The sequence below is a fragment of the Hyperolius riggenbachi genome, chromosome 1 (assembly GCF_040937935.1).
Source record: "Hyperolius riggenbachi isolate aHypRig1 chromosome 1, aHypRig1.pri, whole genome shotgun sequence".
NCBI lineage: Eukaryota > Metazoa > Chordata > Amphibia > Anura > Hyperoliidae > Hyperolius > Hyperolius riggenbachi.
In genome coordinates, this window is record NC_090646.1 from 398322340 (window position 1) to 398342466 (window position 20127).

General features: G+C 42.8%; 1 protein-coding gene across 1 annotated transcript in view; it reads left to right on the top strand.

Moving 5' to 3' along the window:
* The window catches only part of TTC39B (tetratricopeptide repeat domain 39B), a 275315-nt gene that overhangs the window by 67604 nt on the left and 187584 nt on the right, over positions 1–20127 (top strand). Inside the window, exon 2 of the mRNA XM_068234826.1 lies at positions 13514–13548. Within this exon, the coding sequence (XP_068090927.1) occupies positions 13514–13548 (35 nt within the window). The remainder of the gene's footprint in view (positions 1–13513; positions 13549–20127) is intronic.

Genomic DNA, 20127 nt, shown 5'->3' on the forward strand with positions numbered 1-20127 from the left:
TCCTATGAGACCATTTTTCATCTTCTGTTTAAAATAACTTTTTAGCAAACTGCAATTGGAAAAGTACTAAATGGTAGGTGAAAAAGTACTATCAAAATTATTTTGAGTATTTTTTTGCTTGCTGATGACTTAAAGAGACTCTGTAACACAATTTTCAGCCTTATTTCTTCTATCCTATTAGTTCCTATACCTGTTCTAATGTGGTCTGGATTACTGCAGCCTTTTCTAGTTGCACTGTCTCTGTAATAAGGAGATATTATGCATGCCCTCTGCAGGCTCTGTGTGTGTGCGCTTTGTTTATCCCTCACAGACAGGCCTCTTGTAAGGATCCGCTCAGCTGGCTGCACAGGCAGACAGCGGTTTGACCATTCGTTGTGTCTGCGGGATGCAGGTCTCTGGATGAGAGACCTGGCTTTGTCTTGCAAGTTCCAGACCTGCTCTGCTGCTGAGGGATTTGCATACATTGGTTATGCAAATCATCTAGCTGCTGGCAGTATAAAGGTTGGGATCACCCACAATCCTTGGCTGGTCATTCCTTCAGGGTTTGTTGAAACACTCCTAGAGTGTCAGCCATGCTATTTCTTGTTAAAGTTATCTTAGAATAATTCTTGGAACTTTACTAGGCAGTTTCCTAGTGCAGTTAGATTGCCTTATTTGTCTGTCTGTTGCGATTGTCCTGTCCCAGTGGTGGTCGACAGGAAATCGTTCTGTTTGTCTGGGTGCTAACCGGGGCAGCGGTTGCTAACGGTAGCCCCTTCTGATCTGTCTTGCTTGGATCGCACTAGTCTTGCACTAGCGCTGTGGATCCTTCTGTTCTGTTTTCCTGGATCACACTAGCCTCTAGCGGTAGTGCTGTGGATCCTTCTTATCTGTCTTGCCTGGATCGCACTAGCCTTGCGCTAGTGCTGTGGATCCTTCTGTTCTGTTTTCCTGGAATATAGCTGGAGCAGCGGTTTCTACCAGCTATCTCATCTGCCTGTCTTGCTTGGATCGCACTAGCGGTAGCGGCTGTGGATCCTTCCTAGCTTATTCCTGTTTTCCGTTTTGTCTGTCTTGTCTGATACGAACGCTTGCTGTAGGCTCGGTGAGGTAACCGTTAAGCAAGCGACCACGGTCTCTGTTTCGTGTTTGTCTGGCGGTGGTTAGTTAGGCGTGCTTGTCTCTGTTGTGCCTAACACACGGAGACCGCGCTGTAAACGCGTTCGCTGTTGCGAATGAGTGCGGTGTTCGCATTTGGTTAGCGTTTGTTATTTTCGTTACTTCTCATTGTCGTTTGCTGTGCCTTTGCTCCTCTCGCGTTCTGTTCTGATCTGTCTTGTGTCACTTCTGGTGATCGCCCTTCTCGCGATCGCGTTCCTACTTTTGTTTCTGCTGATGTGTGTTCACCGTCGCAGGGTCGCGACTAGATTGGTGAACACACATTCATCCTGTACCTGTGCTCTTTCTCTTTAAGGGCTGTTCAGCCCCGCATTGTCTTGATCTGTACAATCCCCATCTGGCATCTGTGGCCGTGCAGCGGTTGTACTCGTCTGCACTCCACAGCGCCATCTGCCGGTGGGAATTGCCCTCTACTGATGCTTGCACCAAAGCTGGGTTCCCCCCTTCATACGCTTGTGGAGGATTTCCACCGTGTCAGCGCACTGCGCTGATCACGGAGATATCCCACAATCGTTACACCTCTGCTAACTGTTTCAGCTTATGCTGAGAAACTGTGAAAATCCCTGACAGGAGTGCAGATAATTCACTGGTAATAAAAACTTCTAGTATACTGTAACATACAGTGGTTTGCAAAAGTATTCACCCCACTGAAGTTTTCCACATTTTGTCTCATTACTGCCACAAATATAAATCAATTGTATTGGAATTCCACGTGAAAGAGCAATACAAAGTGGTGTACACTTGAGAAGTGGAACGAAAATCATACATGATTCCAAACATAAAAAAAAACAAACTGCAAAGTGGGGTGTGCGTAATTATTCAGCCCCCGAGTCAATACTTTGTAGAACCACCTTTAGCTGCAATTACAGCTGCCAGTCTTTTAGGGTAGGTCTCTTCCAGCTTTGCACATCTAGAGACTGAAATCCTTACCCATTCTTCTTTGCAAAACAGCTCCAGCTCAGTCAGGATAGATGGACTGCATTTGTGAACAGCAGTTTTCAGATCTTGCCACAGATTCTCGATTGGATTTAGATCTGGACTTTGACTGGGCCAGTCTAACACATGGACATGTTTTGTCTTAAACCATTTCATTATTGCCCTGGCTTTATGTTTAGGGTCGTTGTCCTGCTGGAAGGTGAACCTCCGCCCCAGTCTCAAGTCTTTTGCAGACTCCAAGAGGTTTTCTTCAAAGATTGCCATGTATTTGGCTCCATCCATCTTCCCATCAACTCTGACCAGCTTTCCTGTCACTGCTGAAGGGAAGCACCCCCAGAGCATGATACTGCCATCACCATATTTGACAATGGGGATGGTGTGTTCAGAGTGATGTGCAGTGTTAGTTTTCCGCCACACATAGCGTTTTGCATTTTGGCCAAAAAGTTCCATTTTGGTCTCATCTGACCAGAGCACCTTCTTCCACATGTTTGCTGTGTCCACCACATGGCTTGTGGCAAACTGCAAACGGGACTTCTTATGCTTTTCTGTTAACAATGGCTTTTTTTGCCACTCTTCCATAAAGGCCAACTTTGTGTAGTGTGCGACTAAGGGCGCAATTCCACTTGAGCGGTGCGCGTCTGCGAGATGCAAGTCGGCTCTTCCGGGTCTGCGGGGAAAGCAGACAAATCCCATCAGCTGTGCCATGCACGGCTATGGGATCCACAGCCTCCCGCGCCGATTCAGATGGAAAAGCCGGCTGAATCGCTAGCGGTAGCGATTCGGCCGGCATTACCATTGCACCCTATGGCAGAGTTTCCCCGCACTATTCGCCTGCGGGGAAACTGCGGATTCGCGGCGGCTTCTGCTCAAGTGGAAACGTGCCCTAATAGTTGTCCTATGGACAGATTCCCTCACCTGAGCTGTAGATCTCTGCAGCTCGTCCAGAGTCACCATGGGCCTCTTGACTGCATTTCTGATCAGCGCTCTCCTTGTTCGCCTGTGAGTTTAGGACCCATTGCAGAGGCTGCGCCACTCGTCATCGCGAAGGAGTATGGCACAACTGTAAACCTACCAAGACAAGGCCGTCCACCTAAACTTTAGGTGGACGGCCTTGTCTTGGTAGGTTTACAGTTGTGCCATACTCCTTCCATTTCTGAATGATCACTTGAACAGTGCTTCGTGGGATGTTCAAGGCTTTGGAAATCTTTTTGTAGCCTAAGCCCGCTTTAAATTTCTCAATAACTTTATCCCTGACCTGTCCGGTGTGTTTTTTGGCCTTCATGGTGGTGTTGCTCCCAATATTCTCTTAGACAACCTCTGAGGCCGTCACAGAGCAGCTGTATTTGTACTGACAGATTACACACAGGTGCACTCTATTTAGTCATTAGCACTAATCAGGCAATGTCTATGGGCAACTGACTGCACTCAGACCAAAGGGGGCTAAATAATTACGCACACCTCACTTTGCAGTTATTTATTTGTAAAAAATGTTTGGAATCATGTATGATTTTCGTTCCATTTCTCACGTGTACACCACTTTGTATTGGTCTTTAACGTGGAATTCCAATACAATTGATTCATGTTTGTGGCAGTAATATGACAAAATGTGGAAAACTTCAAGGGGGCCGAATACTTTAGCAAACGTGTGTGTGTGTGTATGTATGTATATATAGATAGATAGATATCGATTAAAAGCCAGGATTAGGCCGGGGAGCAGCGGAAACGGCAGAGGAATCCAGGCGATCACGGTGACTTGATTGATAGGTTTTTTTTATTGTACAGATTCTCTTTAAAAGGCATTTTATTGAGGTGTGAAAATATCACCTAGAAGAAAAAAACTTAGGAGAAAAGGTGAATTGCATATGACCCAATACACTTTTTCACCGGAGTTTTCTTCTAGGTGATATTTTCACAATTTGTAAATAAAATACCTTTTAAACTGCCAGCAAGCAAACACTCCAAATAATTTTTACAGTATTGTTTCTCCTACTTTTTGGTACTTTTTCAATTGCAGAGTGCTAAAAAGATATTTTAAATCGAAGATGAAAAATTATCTCCTAGGAGAAAAAGTGAATTGCATATGGCCCAAGGTGCGGTGGCAAAGGGAGAATCATATGTGGCTCTCCCTTTGCCACCACGCCTTGCTGTGCTGGTGGCTGTGGTTCTATCAGCCAGAACAACAGTGCACCTTGCTGTGCTTGCCCATGCGCCTTGTGCTTGCGGCTGGAGCGCAAGGGCCGAGAACAGGGAGACAGTGATCAGTTGAAAATAGAAGGTGGATATTTTATTGAACTTTAATAAAAAGGTGAAGTGAAAAATAAGCATGCAAATAAACCACTAAACCAACCGACTGATCTTAGTACTAGAATCCTGCCATTACATTGCTCCTCCAGGACAAAAATAGTCTTTATACAAGTCATGGTTCCTTTTAGCTTCAAAACTTGAGTTCATAGGAGGATCAGGCTGGATGGCACTCATTCCTGGATGTCTGTGCCACTCTCTTTCAATGAAAGTACCAGTCTGCACATCCTCCTGATCTACCATCGTGTGCGGACTATATTTCTGTGGGCTTTTGTGATGTAGAGCATTGTTTTACAAAGTGCACGGCGCCAGAACAATGAGTTCCACTTTTTCAGGTTCAAGATTAATTCTCCACAAGTCGGGCTTGTGATAGGCAATAATTAAAAATCCTTCAAAGTTATACGAACATGTTTTCCGTCCAAAGCAACACCACAATTTGGAAAATGCCACGTGTCCTGAAAACCTTTGGCCACAGCCTTCCAGTCCTCGGGGTTAATGGGAAAATGTAAACACAGAAAAAACACATACAAGAACAGTGACACGTATCGGAGCTCTGGAAGGCTCCTTAATCATAGAGCTCTGATACGTGTCAGCCTTTTGTGTGTCTAAAGATGTGCTAATAAAGGAAGATATATTTTTACACCCACCCTCGGTGTAGCGGGATATCCCTCTTTTTTGCCTGCATGCCTTGAGACCTGTGATCTCTGCTCCCTTGGGCTGCTTAGCGGTGGTAGTAGCTTTTCCACTCTCCTCCAATAGTGACTAAGTACATCACGATTTCTTTAACCACTTGAGGACCGTGGGCTTTACCCTCCTTAAAGAGACACTGAAGCGAAAAAAAAAATTATGATATTATGATTTGTATGTGTAGCACAGCTAAGAAATAAAACATTAAGATCAGATACATCAGTGTAATTGTTTCCAGTACAGCAAGAGTTAAGAAACTCCAGTTGTTATCTCTATGCAAAAAAGCCATTAATCTCTACGACTTTCAAAGTCGTGGAGAGGGCTGTCTTCTGACTTTTATTATCTCAACTGTAAGTGAACAGATTTCTTTTTATCTGCCAGAGGAGAGGTCATTAGTTCACAGACTGCTCTGAAAGAATCATTTTGAATGCTGAGTGTTGTGTAATCTGCACATATTAGAGAATGATGCATTGTTAGAAAACACACTATATACCTGAAAATAAAAATATGAGAATATTTTCTTTGCTGCTAATCTTCTAGTAATTATTCATAGTACACAACCAATTCATTATATCATATATTTTTTTTCGCTTCAGTGTCTCTTTAAGGACCAGGCACTTATTTCCATTCAGACCACTGAAGCTTTCACAGTTTATTGCTCGCTCATACAACCTACCACCTGAATGAATTTTGGTTCCGTTTCTTGTCACTAATAAAGCTTTCTTTTGGTGCTATTTGATTGCTGCTGCGATTTTTTTACTTTTTATTATATTCATCAAAAAGACATGAATTTTGTCAAAAAAATGATTTTTTTTTTTTAACTTTCTGTGCTGACATTTTTCAAATAAAGTAAAATTTCTGTATACATGCAGCGCGAAAAATGTGGACAAACATGTTTTTGATTAAAAAAAAAAAAACCATTCAGCCTATATTTATTGGTTTGGGTAAAAGTTATAGTGTTTAAAAACTATGGTGCAAAAAGTGAATTTTCCCATTTTCCAGCATCTCTGACTTTTTTCTGACCACTTGACATGTTTCATGAGGTGCTAGAATTCCAGGATAGTATAAATACCCCCCAAATGACCCCATTTTGGAAAGAAGACATCCCAAAGTATTCACTGAGAGGCATAGTGAGTTCATAGAAGATATTATTTTGTCACAAGTAAGCGGAAAATGACACTTTGTGACAAAAAAAAAGTTTCCATTTCTTCTAACTTGTGACAAAAAAAAAATGAAATCTGCCACGGACTCACTATGCTCCTCTCTGAATACCTTGAAGTCTCTACTTTCCAAAATGGGGTCATTTGTGGGGTGTTTACTGTCCTGGCATTTTTGGGGGTGCCAAATTGTAAGCACCCCTGTAAAGCCTAAAGATGCTCATTGAACTTTGGGCCTCTTAGCGCAGTTAGGCTGCAAAAAAGTGCCACACATGTGGTATTGCCGTACTCAGGAGTAGTATAATGTGTTTTGGGGTGTATTTTTACACATACCCATGCTGGGTGGGAGAAATATCTCTGTAAATGACAATTGTTTGATTATTTTTTTTTACACACAATTGTCCATTTACAGAGATATTTCTCCCACTCCGCATGGGTATGTGTAAAAATACACCCCAAAACACATTATACTATTTCTCCTGAGTACGGCGATACCACATGTGTGGCACTTTTTTACACCCTAACTGCGCTAAGGGGCCCAATGTCCAATGAGTACCTTTAGGATTTCACAGGTCCTTTTTTGTTTTAAGACTACTCCTTACGGTTTAGGGCCCCTAAAATGCCAGGGCAGTATAGGAACCCCACTAACGACCCCATTTTAGAAAGAAGACACCCCAAGGTATTCCGTTAGGAGTATGGCGAGTTCATAGAAGATTTTATTTTTTGTCGCAAGTTAGCGGGAATTGATTTTAATAGTTTTTTTTCACAAAGTGTCATTTTCCGCTAATTTGTGACAAAAAATAAAATCTTCTATAAACTCACCATACTCCTAATGGAATACCTTTGGATGTCTTGTTTCTAGAATGGGGTCATTTGTGGGGTTCCTATACTGCCCTGGCATTTTAGGGGCCCTAAACCGTGAGGAGTAGTCTTGAAACCAAATGTTGCAAAATGACATGTGAAATCCTAAAGGTACTCATTGGACTTTGGGCCCCTTAGTGCACTTGGGGTGTAAAAAAGTGCCACACATGTGGTACCGCCGTACTCAAGAGAAGTAGTATAATGTGTTTTGGGGTGTATTTTTACACATACCCATGCTGGGTGGGAGAAATATCTCTGTAAATGACAATTGTTTGATTTTTTTTTTTTTTTTTACACACAATTGTCCATTTACAGAGAGATTTCTCCCACTCAGCATGGGTATGTGTAAAAATACACCCCAAAACACATTATACTACTTTTCTTGAGTACGGCGGTACCACATGTGTGACACTTTTTTGCAGCCTTGGTGCGCTAAGGGGCCCAACGTCCTATTCACAGGTCATTTTGAGGCATTTGTTTTCTAGACTACTCCTCACGGTTTTGGGTCCCTAAAATGCCAGGGCAGTATAGGAACCCCACAAGGGGTGTATGGCGAGTGCATAGATTATTTTTTGTCACAAGTTAGTGAAAAATGACACTGTGAAAAAAAAAACAATAAAAATCAACTTCCGCAAACTTTTGACAAAAAATAAAATCTTCTATGAACTTGTCATACACCTAACAGAATACCTTGGGGTGTCTTTTTCTAAAATGGGGTCACTTGTGGGGTTCCTATACCGCCCTGGCATTTTACGGGCCCAAAACCGTGAGTAGTCTGGAAACCAAAAGTCTCAAAATGACTGTTCAGGGGTATAAGCATCTGCAAATTTTGATGGGGCAGCACGGTGGCGTAGTGATCAGCTCTCTCGCCTTGCAGCGCTGGGTCCCTGGTTCGAATCCCAGCCAGGGCACTATCTGCAAAGAGTTTGTATGTTCTCTCCGTGTCTGCGTGGGTTTCCTCCGGGCACTCCGGTTTCCTCCCACATTCCAAAAACATACGGATAAGTTAATTGGCTCCCCCTAAAAAAAAAAAAAAAAAAAAAAAAAATTGGCCCTAGACTACAGTACTTACACTACATAATATAGACATATGGCAATGGTAGGGATTAGATTGTGAGCTCCTTTGAGGGACAGTTAGTGACAAGATAGAGAGATATATATATATATATATATATATATATATATATATATATATATATATATATATATATATATATATACACACTGTACAGCGCTGCGTAATATGTTGGCGCTATATAAATACTAAATAATAATAATAATGACCGGTGGTCTATGAGGGGGTGAATTTTGTGGAACCGGTCATAAGCAGGGTGGCCTTTTAGATGACAGGTTGAATCGGAAGGGGGGTCTGAGGGGGATCTGAGGGTTTGGCCGAGTGATCAGGAGCCCACACGGGGCAAATTAGGGCCTGATCTGATGGGTAGGTGTGGTAGGGGGTGACAGGAGGTGATTGATGGGTGTTTCAAGGTGTGATTAGAGGGGGGAATAGATGCAAGCAATGCACTGGTGAGGTGATTAAGGCTGGGGTCTAAGGGTGTGGGCGGGTGATTGAGTGCCCTAGGGACAGATAGGGGTCTAATCTGATAGGTAGCAGTGACAGGGGGTGATTGATGGGTAATTAGTGGGTTTTTAGGGTAGAGAACAGATGTAAACACTGCACTTTGGAGGTGATCGGACGTCTGATCTGCGGGCGATCTATTGGTGTGGGTGGGTGATCAGATTGCCCGCAAGGGGCAAGTTAGGGGCTGATTGATGGGTGGCAGTGACAGGGGGTGATTGATGGGTGGCAGTGACAGGGGGTGATTGATGGGTGATCGACAGGTGATTGACAGGTGATCAGTGGGTTATTACAGGGAAGAACAGATGTAAATATTGCACTGGCGAATTGATAAGGGGGGGGTCTGAGGGCAATCTGAGCGTGTAGGCGGGTGATTGGGTGCCCGCAAGTGGCAGATTAGGGTCTGATCTGATGGGTAACAGTGACAGGTGGTGATAGGGGGTGATTGATGGGTGATTAATGGGTAATTAGTGGGTGTTTAGGGTAGAGAACAGATGTAAACACTGCACTTGGGAGGTGATCTGACGTCGGATCTGCGGGCGATCTATTGGTGTGGGTGGGTGATCAGATTGCCCACAAGGGGCAGGTTAGGGGCTGATTGATGGGTGGCAGTGACAGGCGGTGATTGATGGGTGATTGACAGGTGATTGACAGGTGATCAGGGGGATAGATGCATACAGTACACAGGGTGGGTGTCTGGGGAGAATCTGAGGGGTGGGGGGGTGATCAGGAGGGAGCAGGGGGCAGTTTAGGGAATGAAAAAAAAAATGGCGTTGACAGATAGTGACAGGGAGTGATTGATAGGTGATTAGGGGGGTGATTGGGTGCAAACAGTGGTCTGGGGGGTGGGCAGGGGGGGGTCTGAGGGGTGCTGTGGGCGATCAGGGGGCAGGGGGGGGGGGGGGAAATCAGTGTGATTGGGTGCAGACTAGGGTGGCTGCAGCCTGCCCTGGTGGTCCCTCGGACACTGGGACCACCAGGGCAGGAGTCAGCCTGTATACATATACATATAATGCACTTTGTATACATTACAAAGTGTATTATACACTTTGTATACGGCGATCCGGGTGCTAGTAACCCGCCGGCGCTTCCGAACGTTACAGCGCGAGGTAGGCGGAGCCAGTACCCGGCGGCTGATCGCGTCACGAATGACGCGATCGTCAAGGACCGCCGCCTCTGGGCATGAGCTGGTCCTTGCGGCATCCACTTTCTGACCGCCCCTGTGCAGTCGGCGGTCGTTAAGTGGTTAAGCTTTCGCTACCTGCTGCATGCAGTCACCCATATCTCATGTGCCTCTGTGTGACAAAAGGCACATGCCATGCTTTCTATTGCCATGTTACTGCACACACAGGCCATGCCAGGGAAAGAAAAACTTGTAGGCTACTAAAAACGTTCCGTATACAGTAGAATCTAGTTATAGTAAACTCTGATATAGTAAACTCAGTTACTATAAAGTGATTGTACTGCAGTAATTAAACAAAAAAAATCCTGTGTCCCGGTTACTAGTAAGATTACAAAAATAGTTATATATATATAACTATTTATATATCTATATACTCTTCAGTCTATCAGAACCTGTAACTCATTAAAGGAGAACTGTAGTGAGAGGGATATGAAGGCTGCCATATTTATTTCCTTTTAAACAATACCAGTTGCCTGGCAGCCCTGCTGATATATTTGGCTGAAGAAGTGTCTGAATCACGCCAAAGACAAGCATGCAGCTAATCTTGTCATATCTGTCAAAATTGTCAGAAACCCCTGATCTGCTGCACGCTTGTTCAGGGTCTATGGCTGAAAGTATTAATGGCAGAGGATTAGCTGAATAGCCAGGCAACTGGTATTGCTTAAAAGGAAATACATATGGCAGCCTCCATATACCTCTCACTACAGTTCTCCTTTAAGACCATTACATGTTTGTAGGTATGCTTGCACTATGCAGTCTCTAGTTATGACTGGGCTATGCAGATATAGTTAACAAATATTTCACAAACATAATTACCTGCACACAACAAATATACCTTACCTAAAAGAACTCTGACAACTCAGACACAATAGCCTTACAAGTTTCTGGTATTTATTTTGCTTAGTGGCCGTGTTGAAATTGTCGGTGCAAACTTTAAATCAGAATAAGAGCATTCTGTTGCAAAGTACAGCCTTTGTTTGGCTGTAATGGCTCCCCTCATTGCCATGTCCTGCTTGGTAATACTTGGACCTACCTTCTACAGCAGTTCAGCAAAGATCTCATCCTTCATCCGATGATCATTTCTGAAATCATCAGGATTGTTGTCACGCAGCTCCCGGATAAGACCCATTTAGCAAAACTCATGTCTTTTTTGTAACCAACCCTTGGCCCATGTTCTCTTTTGCTTGCTCCGATTCCTCAGCCTCACTCAATCTATGATTCCAAGAGCAAGATCAGTACACACACATTCCTGGTGTGACATAGGTATCTTCTTTTTAGGTAAAAATCTGCAGCAACTATGGAATGTCTGATTATTATATCACCATCCCTACAAGTCCAATTTGAAAAAAAAAATTTTTTTGACTTATTCCCATGGAAACACAGAATCCATGCCGTTCGTATCGGCGGGTTGTTCGTAAGTCGGGGACTACCTGTACATGTGAAAGCAATACGATCCCTTGATCGATCGGATCTCCGATCATACAATCGAACCTACTTATCAATCAGAAGTTAGACCGACCAAAGAAAACTTTGGTCAATCTAACTGTGTACCCAGCTTTACGTACAGAATCTGTTAATAGTATTCACAATCTGTTGGCCTGCAACAGGGAGGTGGTAAAATTGGTCATTCAAGATGTGTGTACCAGATTTAATGCCAGTGAATTAAGGCATGTCACCTGGCAGGGCCGAAGCTATACAAACTGTGGGTTAGGGATGTGTTCTGTTGCTATGCAGGGAAGGGGGGCTGACAGTGGTGTGTGAGGAGCCTGTCACAGCAAGCTGGGTGAACAATGCTCTTGGTCAAGTAGATTCTCTAGACTCATCACTGCCTAGGTGTGGGGGCATATTGGGGGCCACTGTACATATGATAGATTTTCAGCATAGGGGGTAGTTACCGGCTGTGTTTCATTTATCATGTGTAAACAGCTTTAGTTGAAGTTATTAAGATGGCCACGAACTGTCCAATTTCTAGCGAAAAATTGTTCGGGCGATCAGAAATTCTGATCGGATTGGTTGTAAATAATCTCCATTGGTGGACACAATCTATTATGAACGAGTGAAAAAAAAAAATGTCGTCCGAATGAATTTTCGTTGAACCAAAATTTGGATTTTCTTGTTGGTTGTGATAGATAGGAAGCAAAGATTGGTTCGTTGATGGTGTAGTGAACGATTACAATATTTCACTTCCGATCAGAATTTTTGATCGCTCGAACGATTTTTTGCTAGAAATTGGATCATTGGTGGTCACCTTTAGTGAGAACAATATCTTGACTGACAGATCCAAATGTAAGGCTGGGTTTACACTTATTAAAAGTCGCATAAATTTTCCTGATGTGTGAAAACGCATTTGCCATACATCTAATGAGTCAATGGGAAATTGCGTTTCTGCTTAGGCAGGGGGTCACACTTCAGCCTCTGGAAAAATGCTGCCGCTGATGAATCTACATTCTTGGCCGATCGCTAGCTGAGAGCATTTGACTGTCGGCAATAGGAAATTACATGTAATGTGTGAAAAAGGAAAGAAAAAAAAAAACAAAACAGCAGTGCCAGCTTTTTTCTTTTTCTTTTTTGCCATTGAGGAAAACCACACATTGCTCCCATTGCACTGCAATTAGGAAGAGGAGGAGCATTATGTGTGTTTCCATTCAACGGAAAATGCATGCGATTTTAAATGTGACCCCTGCCTAAAATTTTTTTTTTTTTTTGCAGTTTCACGTGTGGAAAAATGTACTTCTTGAAACATACATTTGTACTTTGCAGATTCACCATTGGCTTTCATTAGCTGTTCTGAAAAAACGCAATGTTCTGTGTCTTTTTTGTGTGCCTTGTCTTGTGAAGAACTGCAACAGTTTATTTCTAGACAAAAGCAGTGTGCTATAACATAAGAAATAACATAAGAACTACAACCAAGCTAAACATTATCCTATTTTACAAATGTGAATTTGCTTTATGAGTGGAAGACCTGTTCTTATTATAGTTACACTGGTTACTTGGTACTCTTAGGCCTTGTTCACATTGCGTTCGGCTTGCGTGTCCATCCGCGGTGGGCTTTTTTTTTCCTGAGTTTTTTTAAAGCGGTTTCCGGCGATTTTCTGCGCGTTCGCTAGTTTGTGGGCGTTTTTGTAAGCGTTTTTGCAGAGTGCTTCGTCTTTTGATCCGGGAAAAATTCTGGAAACAAAAACAAATTTTTTTTATTTATTTTTTTTTTTAACGCTCACGCAATCACTTGCCAAAACGAATTTGTGTGCGTTTTGCCTATACCTTCCTTTGAGGCAAATCGCCTCAAATGGCCCAAGCACCACTTTTCCAAGCGGATCGCAATGAACCGCTCAGATATGAACTGTCTCTTAGAGAATCATTGCCTATGCGTTTTCAGAGTGATTTTAAAAATCGCCACCGCTTAAATTTTTACAAAAATGCCTATATTGTGAACAAGGCCTCAAGGAGATCATGCGATGAAATCAGATGCAAGAATAGAACATCGTAAAAGCAGGTTCATGAGCTAATGGGTAAAGTACTGTTTGAGAAGTTAAATTGTAACTTACTGTATGTAAGAAATGATCATGGATGAGGATTGATGAACTCTGCTTTCAAGGAAATGTTATGACTTAATGAATGACTGACCCGTGTTTTTTTCTTTCACTTTTGCAGGAAGGCTTTGAAGATGCATATGAAAATATCCCAGTGTGAGTAATGCCATGCGTCAGTGTAATTTGTGTTACTGATCACCTTTTTAAAAATAGTCCTCTTCTTGCCTGTTAGAGACCCTGGGGGAGATGGAACAAAACAGTAAAAAAAGAAAAATTGGAGCAAAGCTGGTGCCAGTGGAACCGATACTCAGAACGCCCAATCAGAATGCTTGATCTGGATAGGTGTAGCTGCTTTGCTTCAGATTTTTTTCTTGGGGTTGATAAAAAAGCCCTTAGAGGTTTTTGGATAGCCTTCAAGCAGCAGACCAGTCTAAAAAAATACTAAACAAAGGTTTCTTAGCTGGTAGAAATTACTTCTATTTTGCTGCTTCTGTAGGTGTTCAACAGCTAGGCCTAGAAACCCACTACAAATCGCTATCGCTTGCAATTTATATGAGCATTTTGAAAGCAATTTCATGAGCGTTTTCTGGCGATTTGAGTAGCGATTTTAAAAAAGTGTAAGCATTTTGCTAGCGATTGTGTAGCGATTAGCGTTTTTAATTCTGATTGGTCCTTTCAATTAATGTTCATTTGTTTACAGTGTGCAGTCATTTCAAAACGCTAGCAAAATCGCTGTGTGCAGGTTTTGATGAGCGATTACGCCAGCGTTCACATACTTTACATTGCAGAAACGCTAAACGTGAAAAATGCTGCATGTCCTGCGTTTTTGTGATTTGGTAATCGCAATCGCTCCAGTAGAATTTGGCCCATCCAGTAACATTAGCTGAGCGTTTAGGGAAAGCGCTAGCCGTTTGAATCGCCCCCTAAACACTCACAAAATCGCTCTAGTGGGTTTGAGCCCTGAAACATTGGTGGTTTTGGCCTTTCACAACTTCACATGCAGAAAGTCTAGGATATTGGTAACTCAGATTAACGCTGCCTTAAGCCCCATTTACACTTAATCAGTTGGTACGCGGTTTTTTCTCCATATCAGTGCATTATGAAAAATATTTCTGTTAAAACACATACAGTGTAAACTGAGCCATAGGAAAACATGGGCATTACTTTGAAAATCAATTGTCCTTTCAGTTATAACTGAGAGCAACTGATTAAGTGTAAATGGGACCTCACCGTTGCATAAAGTAGGTAAGGTAAAGCATACAGGCAATGAAAAGTATGCTTTCCTGTTCATGGTTCATTAATTTAACGGTTATTGTATCCAGCTATTACCTTCAAAATCTGGGGTGCCTCTTCCCCGCCCTCAGTCATAGCCACACAGCCCCCCCATCAACATTGGGAGTAGTTTTTTTCTAAGTTTTTTAAACCCTTTCCTCACTGGCAATTAAATTGTTGTTGCTGGTCTTGCAATTCTTGTGAGGCCCCATTCACACTTAAAACCCAAAATGCCGGAGATTTTTTTCTGGCGTTTTGCAGGAGTGATTTTTCCGCGATTTCACGCGGAAAAATCACTGAACAGTGCGGCAATTTTGCAGCGATCGTGTTTAGCGCTTCTATAGCACTGAAACGCGATCGCCTGGAATTCGCCTGAAAATTGTGCAGGCGACGTTTGTGTTTGGCGTTTTTGCCTGTTTTTGGCTGATTTGTAGCGATTAGCGCAAATTGCTCAAATAAGAACAGGCCCATAGTGTTTCATTGCACTAGCATTTGAGCGTTTTGCCGAAATCGCGGCAAAACGCTCTAGTGTGAATGGGGCCTTAGTGAGTACCTACCCATATTTGATTTTACCCAAGATACCTTCCTAACAGAATACACCATAAGGCCTTGGTCACATCTAAAATCGCAATCACTGACGCCGTTTTGCGTTTTTTTTTTTTTTTTTTTTTTTTTTTTGTGAGTGATTTATTTTTTTAGCGCTTACCTGCGTGTTAGTTTTGTTTTTTGTTTTTTCACTTCCTGATGCAAGTCAGGAAGTGCACTCTTTGACCCAGAAAAGAATAAGTACAATATATTTATTCTTAGAAGCGCTCGGGAAATCGCTATACAAAATGCTTTTTCAAGTGCTTCGCGATTTACCTATACCTTCCATTGAGGCAAATCGCTGCGAAAATGGTAGACGCAGCGCTTTGGTGAGCAGATCGGAATCGAACCGCTGATATGTGAATCATTGCACAAGCGCTTTATATGGCGATTTTAAAAATCGCTAGAGCTTAAAAACCCTGAAAATGCCCTTAGTGTGAACAAAGCCCTTCACATTGCATTCCGTTCGCGTTCGCGTTGAGAGTTTGACGCTTTTTTCCCCCTTCCAGGCAATTTCTGTGAGTTGGGCGGTTTTGGTAAGTGTTTTTGTAAACTCTTGCAGAGCGATTCCGTTTTTTCACCTCCTGTCTGGAAGTGAACTCTCTGATCCGGAAAATACAATGTATTTTATTCTTAAAAACACGAACGCAATCGCTGCACAAAGCAATTTAGTGAGCGTTTTGCATTTTTCCTATACCTTTCATTGAGGCAAATCACCTCAAAAATGGTCCATGCAACTTTTCTCTAAGCGTATCGGAAATGAACCGCTCAGATGTGTACTCTCTCACAGAGAATCATTGCACAAACGCTTTCAGGGCAATTTGGATAAATCGTCAGCACTTAAACTCCAAAAGAGCGTTTAATGAGAACGAGTCCTAAGGGGCTTTTGGTGTCTGTGTTTTTTCAGGTTTTTCTTGGAAGGTCCCCAGAAGGTTCTTGTATTCTCATTAAAGACAACGCAATCCTCTACATTGTTGTAGTGTACAGGGATGCCCAAGATTTTTTTCTGGCAGTGCTATGTATGGTACAGTACAGTGTTAATCTACTATGGGGCCTCATCTACGGGGAAAACATATAAACACATTTCTGAAGTATTTTGTGAATGAATATTTTTATTTTAAACTATTTGAGTAGTGCTTTCATTGCTATCTGTGAAAGTAATTACTATTAGTTTGACTATACCAAGTGTTTAATATTTATTTATATGATGAAGGGAGCACTACAGAATGTTTTTTTTTTTTTTTTTTTTTTTTTTAAAGGGATTCTCTGGTATTTCTAAAAAAGATAAAACTGACACATGGGGCTTCTATCGGCCCCCTACAGCTGTAATGTCCCACGCCGTCCTCCTCCGATGCGCCATTCCCCGCCGCCAGTAACCTGCTAATTATTTGTTTAAATAGACGAATAGAACTGCGGCAGTGGGCGTGCTCGGTCCCGCGCATGTCATCGGGAGCTTTCTTGTACTGCGCAGTAAGCTCCTGATGACGCGCGCAGGACCGAGCACGCCAGTTATATTCGTCTAGTTAGACAGATAATTAGCAGGTTACCGGCAGTGGAGAACTGAGCATCGAAGGAGGATGGCACGGGACATTGCAGCTGCAGGGGGCTGATAGAAGCCCCAGGTAAGTGTCATACTTGGACATACTGGGGGTTAATCCAAACTGTGAGGCAGGGAGCACACTAAAGGGGTTCATTAACTTAATTCACTAGTCTATTTCAGCCATCGATCCATCAGAAATCTATTCTATCTAGTCAGCCGACCGATTTTGATCGATTTCGATGGATTTGATCTAGCTGACAGAATGGAAAATCTATGCTGCTGGCAGCAGATCGATGACCCATAGAGTTGCATTGGATCTAATTGGCCAATAATGCATTTAGATCGATTTCCAATAGATTTTATTCTGAAATCTGTTCTTAGTGTGTGGCACATATCAGATAGATTCTTGTCAGATTCGACCGGACTGAAATCTATCTTTTGGTCGAATCTGCTGCAAATTTATAAGTGTATGGCCACCTTTTAGCAGAATTGCGAAATCACACATCGTTACTCTATGGGCCGCACAATAATTGCATTGGATTAGAAGAAGGAATCCCGCTGCAGCGGTAATGAAGTAAAAGTCCAATTTTTATTGCAGCATTAATGGACATTGGACAACAGTGGCGGACTGTGAGCTGGAAAAGCAGAGGAAATCCACTTGTTGGCCACACAGCAGTAGCCAGGTGTTGCTGCTCACAATGAAGACTTGCTGCAGGTTTCTATTGGGAGTGATAACACAATGTTTCTGCTGCTTGGCCAGCAGGTAGATTACCTCAGTTTTTCCACCTCCCAATCCAACGCTAATCTTAGCTATGACTAAGGAGCCATGTTTTTGCTCCGATACTCATGATGTTGCACAGAGTTGTCCTCTAATGCTGCTTTACTACCGGTGCAGCGGGATTCCTTCTTCTAATAGACATGTGTATGGCCTACTGATTCCCTATGATATGCGAGTGTCATCAGGAGCATTGCGTTCCAGTAATCTCATTGGGTTATATTTTATGTGCTTTTTAAAATCACACAGAAAGTTCCTTCTTCCCACATACTGTATGCAAATCACAGGCAGTGTTATCCTATGGAAAAACAAAAACTCATGTGCTTTGCGTGCGTTTGTGTTTTTGAAAAGGGGGGGGGGGGGGGGGGAGAGATTCAATATCTTATTTTTCTCACTTATATATGTTAAATACGATCATTTATTAATAACTTACTAATTATTATTAGTAATTAAGTTATTATTTAGCTTACAAAGGCATGAAAACGCAAACAAAAAAAATGCAGAAGCGCACATAGCAGAAAACTCATGGTTTTCCACACAGACGAGTGTGCTCCCAGCCTAATGGCAGTTTTGCACATCCGGTTTTCTGGCCATGCCTTGAAAAATCAGTCAACAAGACTAGGTTTACAGTGGCCATTGTGGATCTGGAAAGTGGCTTCACACATTTTCCACGTATTGTCATATACAGTAAAGCAGTCTATGAAATAGTCTATGAAAAGTATGCTCCACTCTCAATGTAATGCACACATTTTGTAGTTACTTTGCCGCACACAGTTATACCGCAATGCACCTGCTGCACTGTGATAGTCACTCTGCAGTGCGGCAAGCCGCGTTGCAAAGTGGTCGTAATGCCGGCAACGCACTACTGTTAACGTAACCTAATGGTTGTATGAACTGTTAAAGGACCACTATCACAAAAATTGTACAATACATGTAAACACGTACAAATAAGAAGTACTTTTGTTCCAGAGTAAAATGAACCATAAATTACTTTTCTCCTAGGTTGCTGTCACTTACAGTAGGTAGTAGAAATCTGACAGAACCAACAAGTTTTCAACTAGATCATTTCCTCATAGGAGATTCTCAGGGTTTTATTTTCAAAGCATTTAGGCCCCTATTCACACGTGAGCGTTTTGCCGGTGATGGCGTCAAAATGCTCAAGTGCTAGTGCTTTTTAAAGCGCTAGTGCAATAATACCCTATGGGCCCGTTCTCACTTGGGCAACTTGCGTTAATCGCCAGTGATTAACGCAAATCCCCAAATGCAAATTTGTAGCCTGCACCATTTTCAGGCGATTTCCCGGCATTCGCTTTTAGTGCTATAGAAGTGCTAAACACGGTCGCGAAAAAAATCGCCAAGTGTGAATGACAATTTTTTTTCGCATTAATCACCAGAGCAAAAGCGATAGCGTTTTGTGTTTCCAAGTGTGAGTGGGCCTTTAGGGCTGATTCACACTACAAGAGCTTTTTAAATGTTAGGGATTTGAAAAGCTCTTGCTAATGCAGTGCTATGGGGGATTGTTACAAAATCACATCGCTCCAGTGAGAACACACATAGGATAACATTAGCAAGAGCTTTAAAAATCACAAAACTCTTAGAAAAGCTCTTGTAGTGTGAACAAGCCTTTAGTTTTTAGCAGTTGCTCTGTCCAACTGCCAAAAGTGTGCAGTGAGCAGGCAGGCTGGCCAGCATCATTGTATAAATCCTTTTCAGGGAATCTTATGTAATAAAACCTAAGTGTCTCTGTGTCCCATGTCCGTGTGTGTGTGTGTGCTGTGCATGTGCCGCAGGGACAGCCGTTGTTGGGACAGGAGCAGGGCGGGCGTGCGTGGCGGGCGTGCGTGGGCACACTAGTGTCTTTATAAAGAACTAGTAGACACAGCCCATTTAAAAACATGCTCTAGGTCTACGGCCGCCGCCAGTGCGCATGCGCGCGCAACCGCCAGGCGCCCAACGCAGGCGCGCACTCGCCCACCTCGCTTGCCCGCACCCGCCCACCTCGCTCGCTCGTCCAGCTCCCTGGTCCCAGCTGTCAGTTACTGCGCACATGCGCAGTAACAAAAATCCTGGGACACAGGGACAAAACTGCTGGACGCAGCGACACTTGAGGATTATTATATAGGATAAAGGTCATGCTGAGAATCCCCCATAAAGAGATGGAGTAGCCCATCTCAAAAAATAAAAAAATACACACTTATTTAAAAATAAATATTTATAAAAAAACAAACATCTGGGGAGCGATCAGACCCCACTAACAGAAAGCTCTGTTGCTGGGAAGAAAAGGGGGAGGGAGGTGGGGAATCACTTGTGTGCTGAGTTGTGCGGCCCTGCAGCGAGGCCTTAAAGCTGCAGTGGCCCATTTAGAGAAAAGTGGCCTGGTCTTTAGGGGGGTTTAACACTGCGGTCCTCAAGTGGTTAAAGATTTGAATCACTGAATTAGCCAACAATTGTAGTGTTTTTACCATTGCGGAGGCATGAAAATAATGTCTCATACTCTTACTATGCGTATCATTGGTGGCCAGAAGTGTATGGAAACAAATGGTGGCAAACTACGATGTGAACT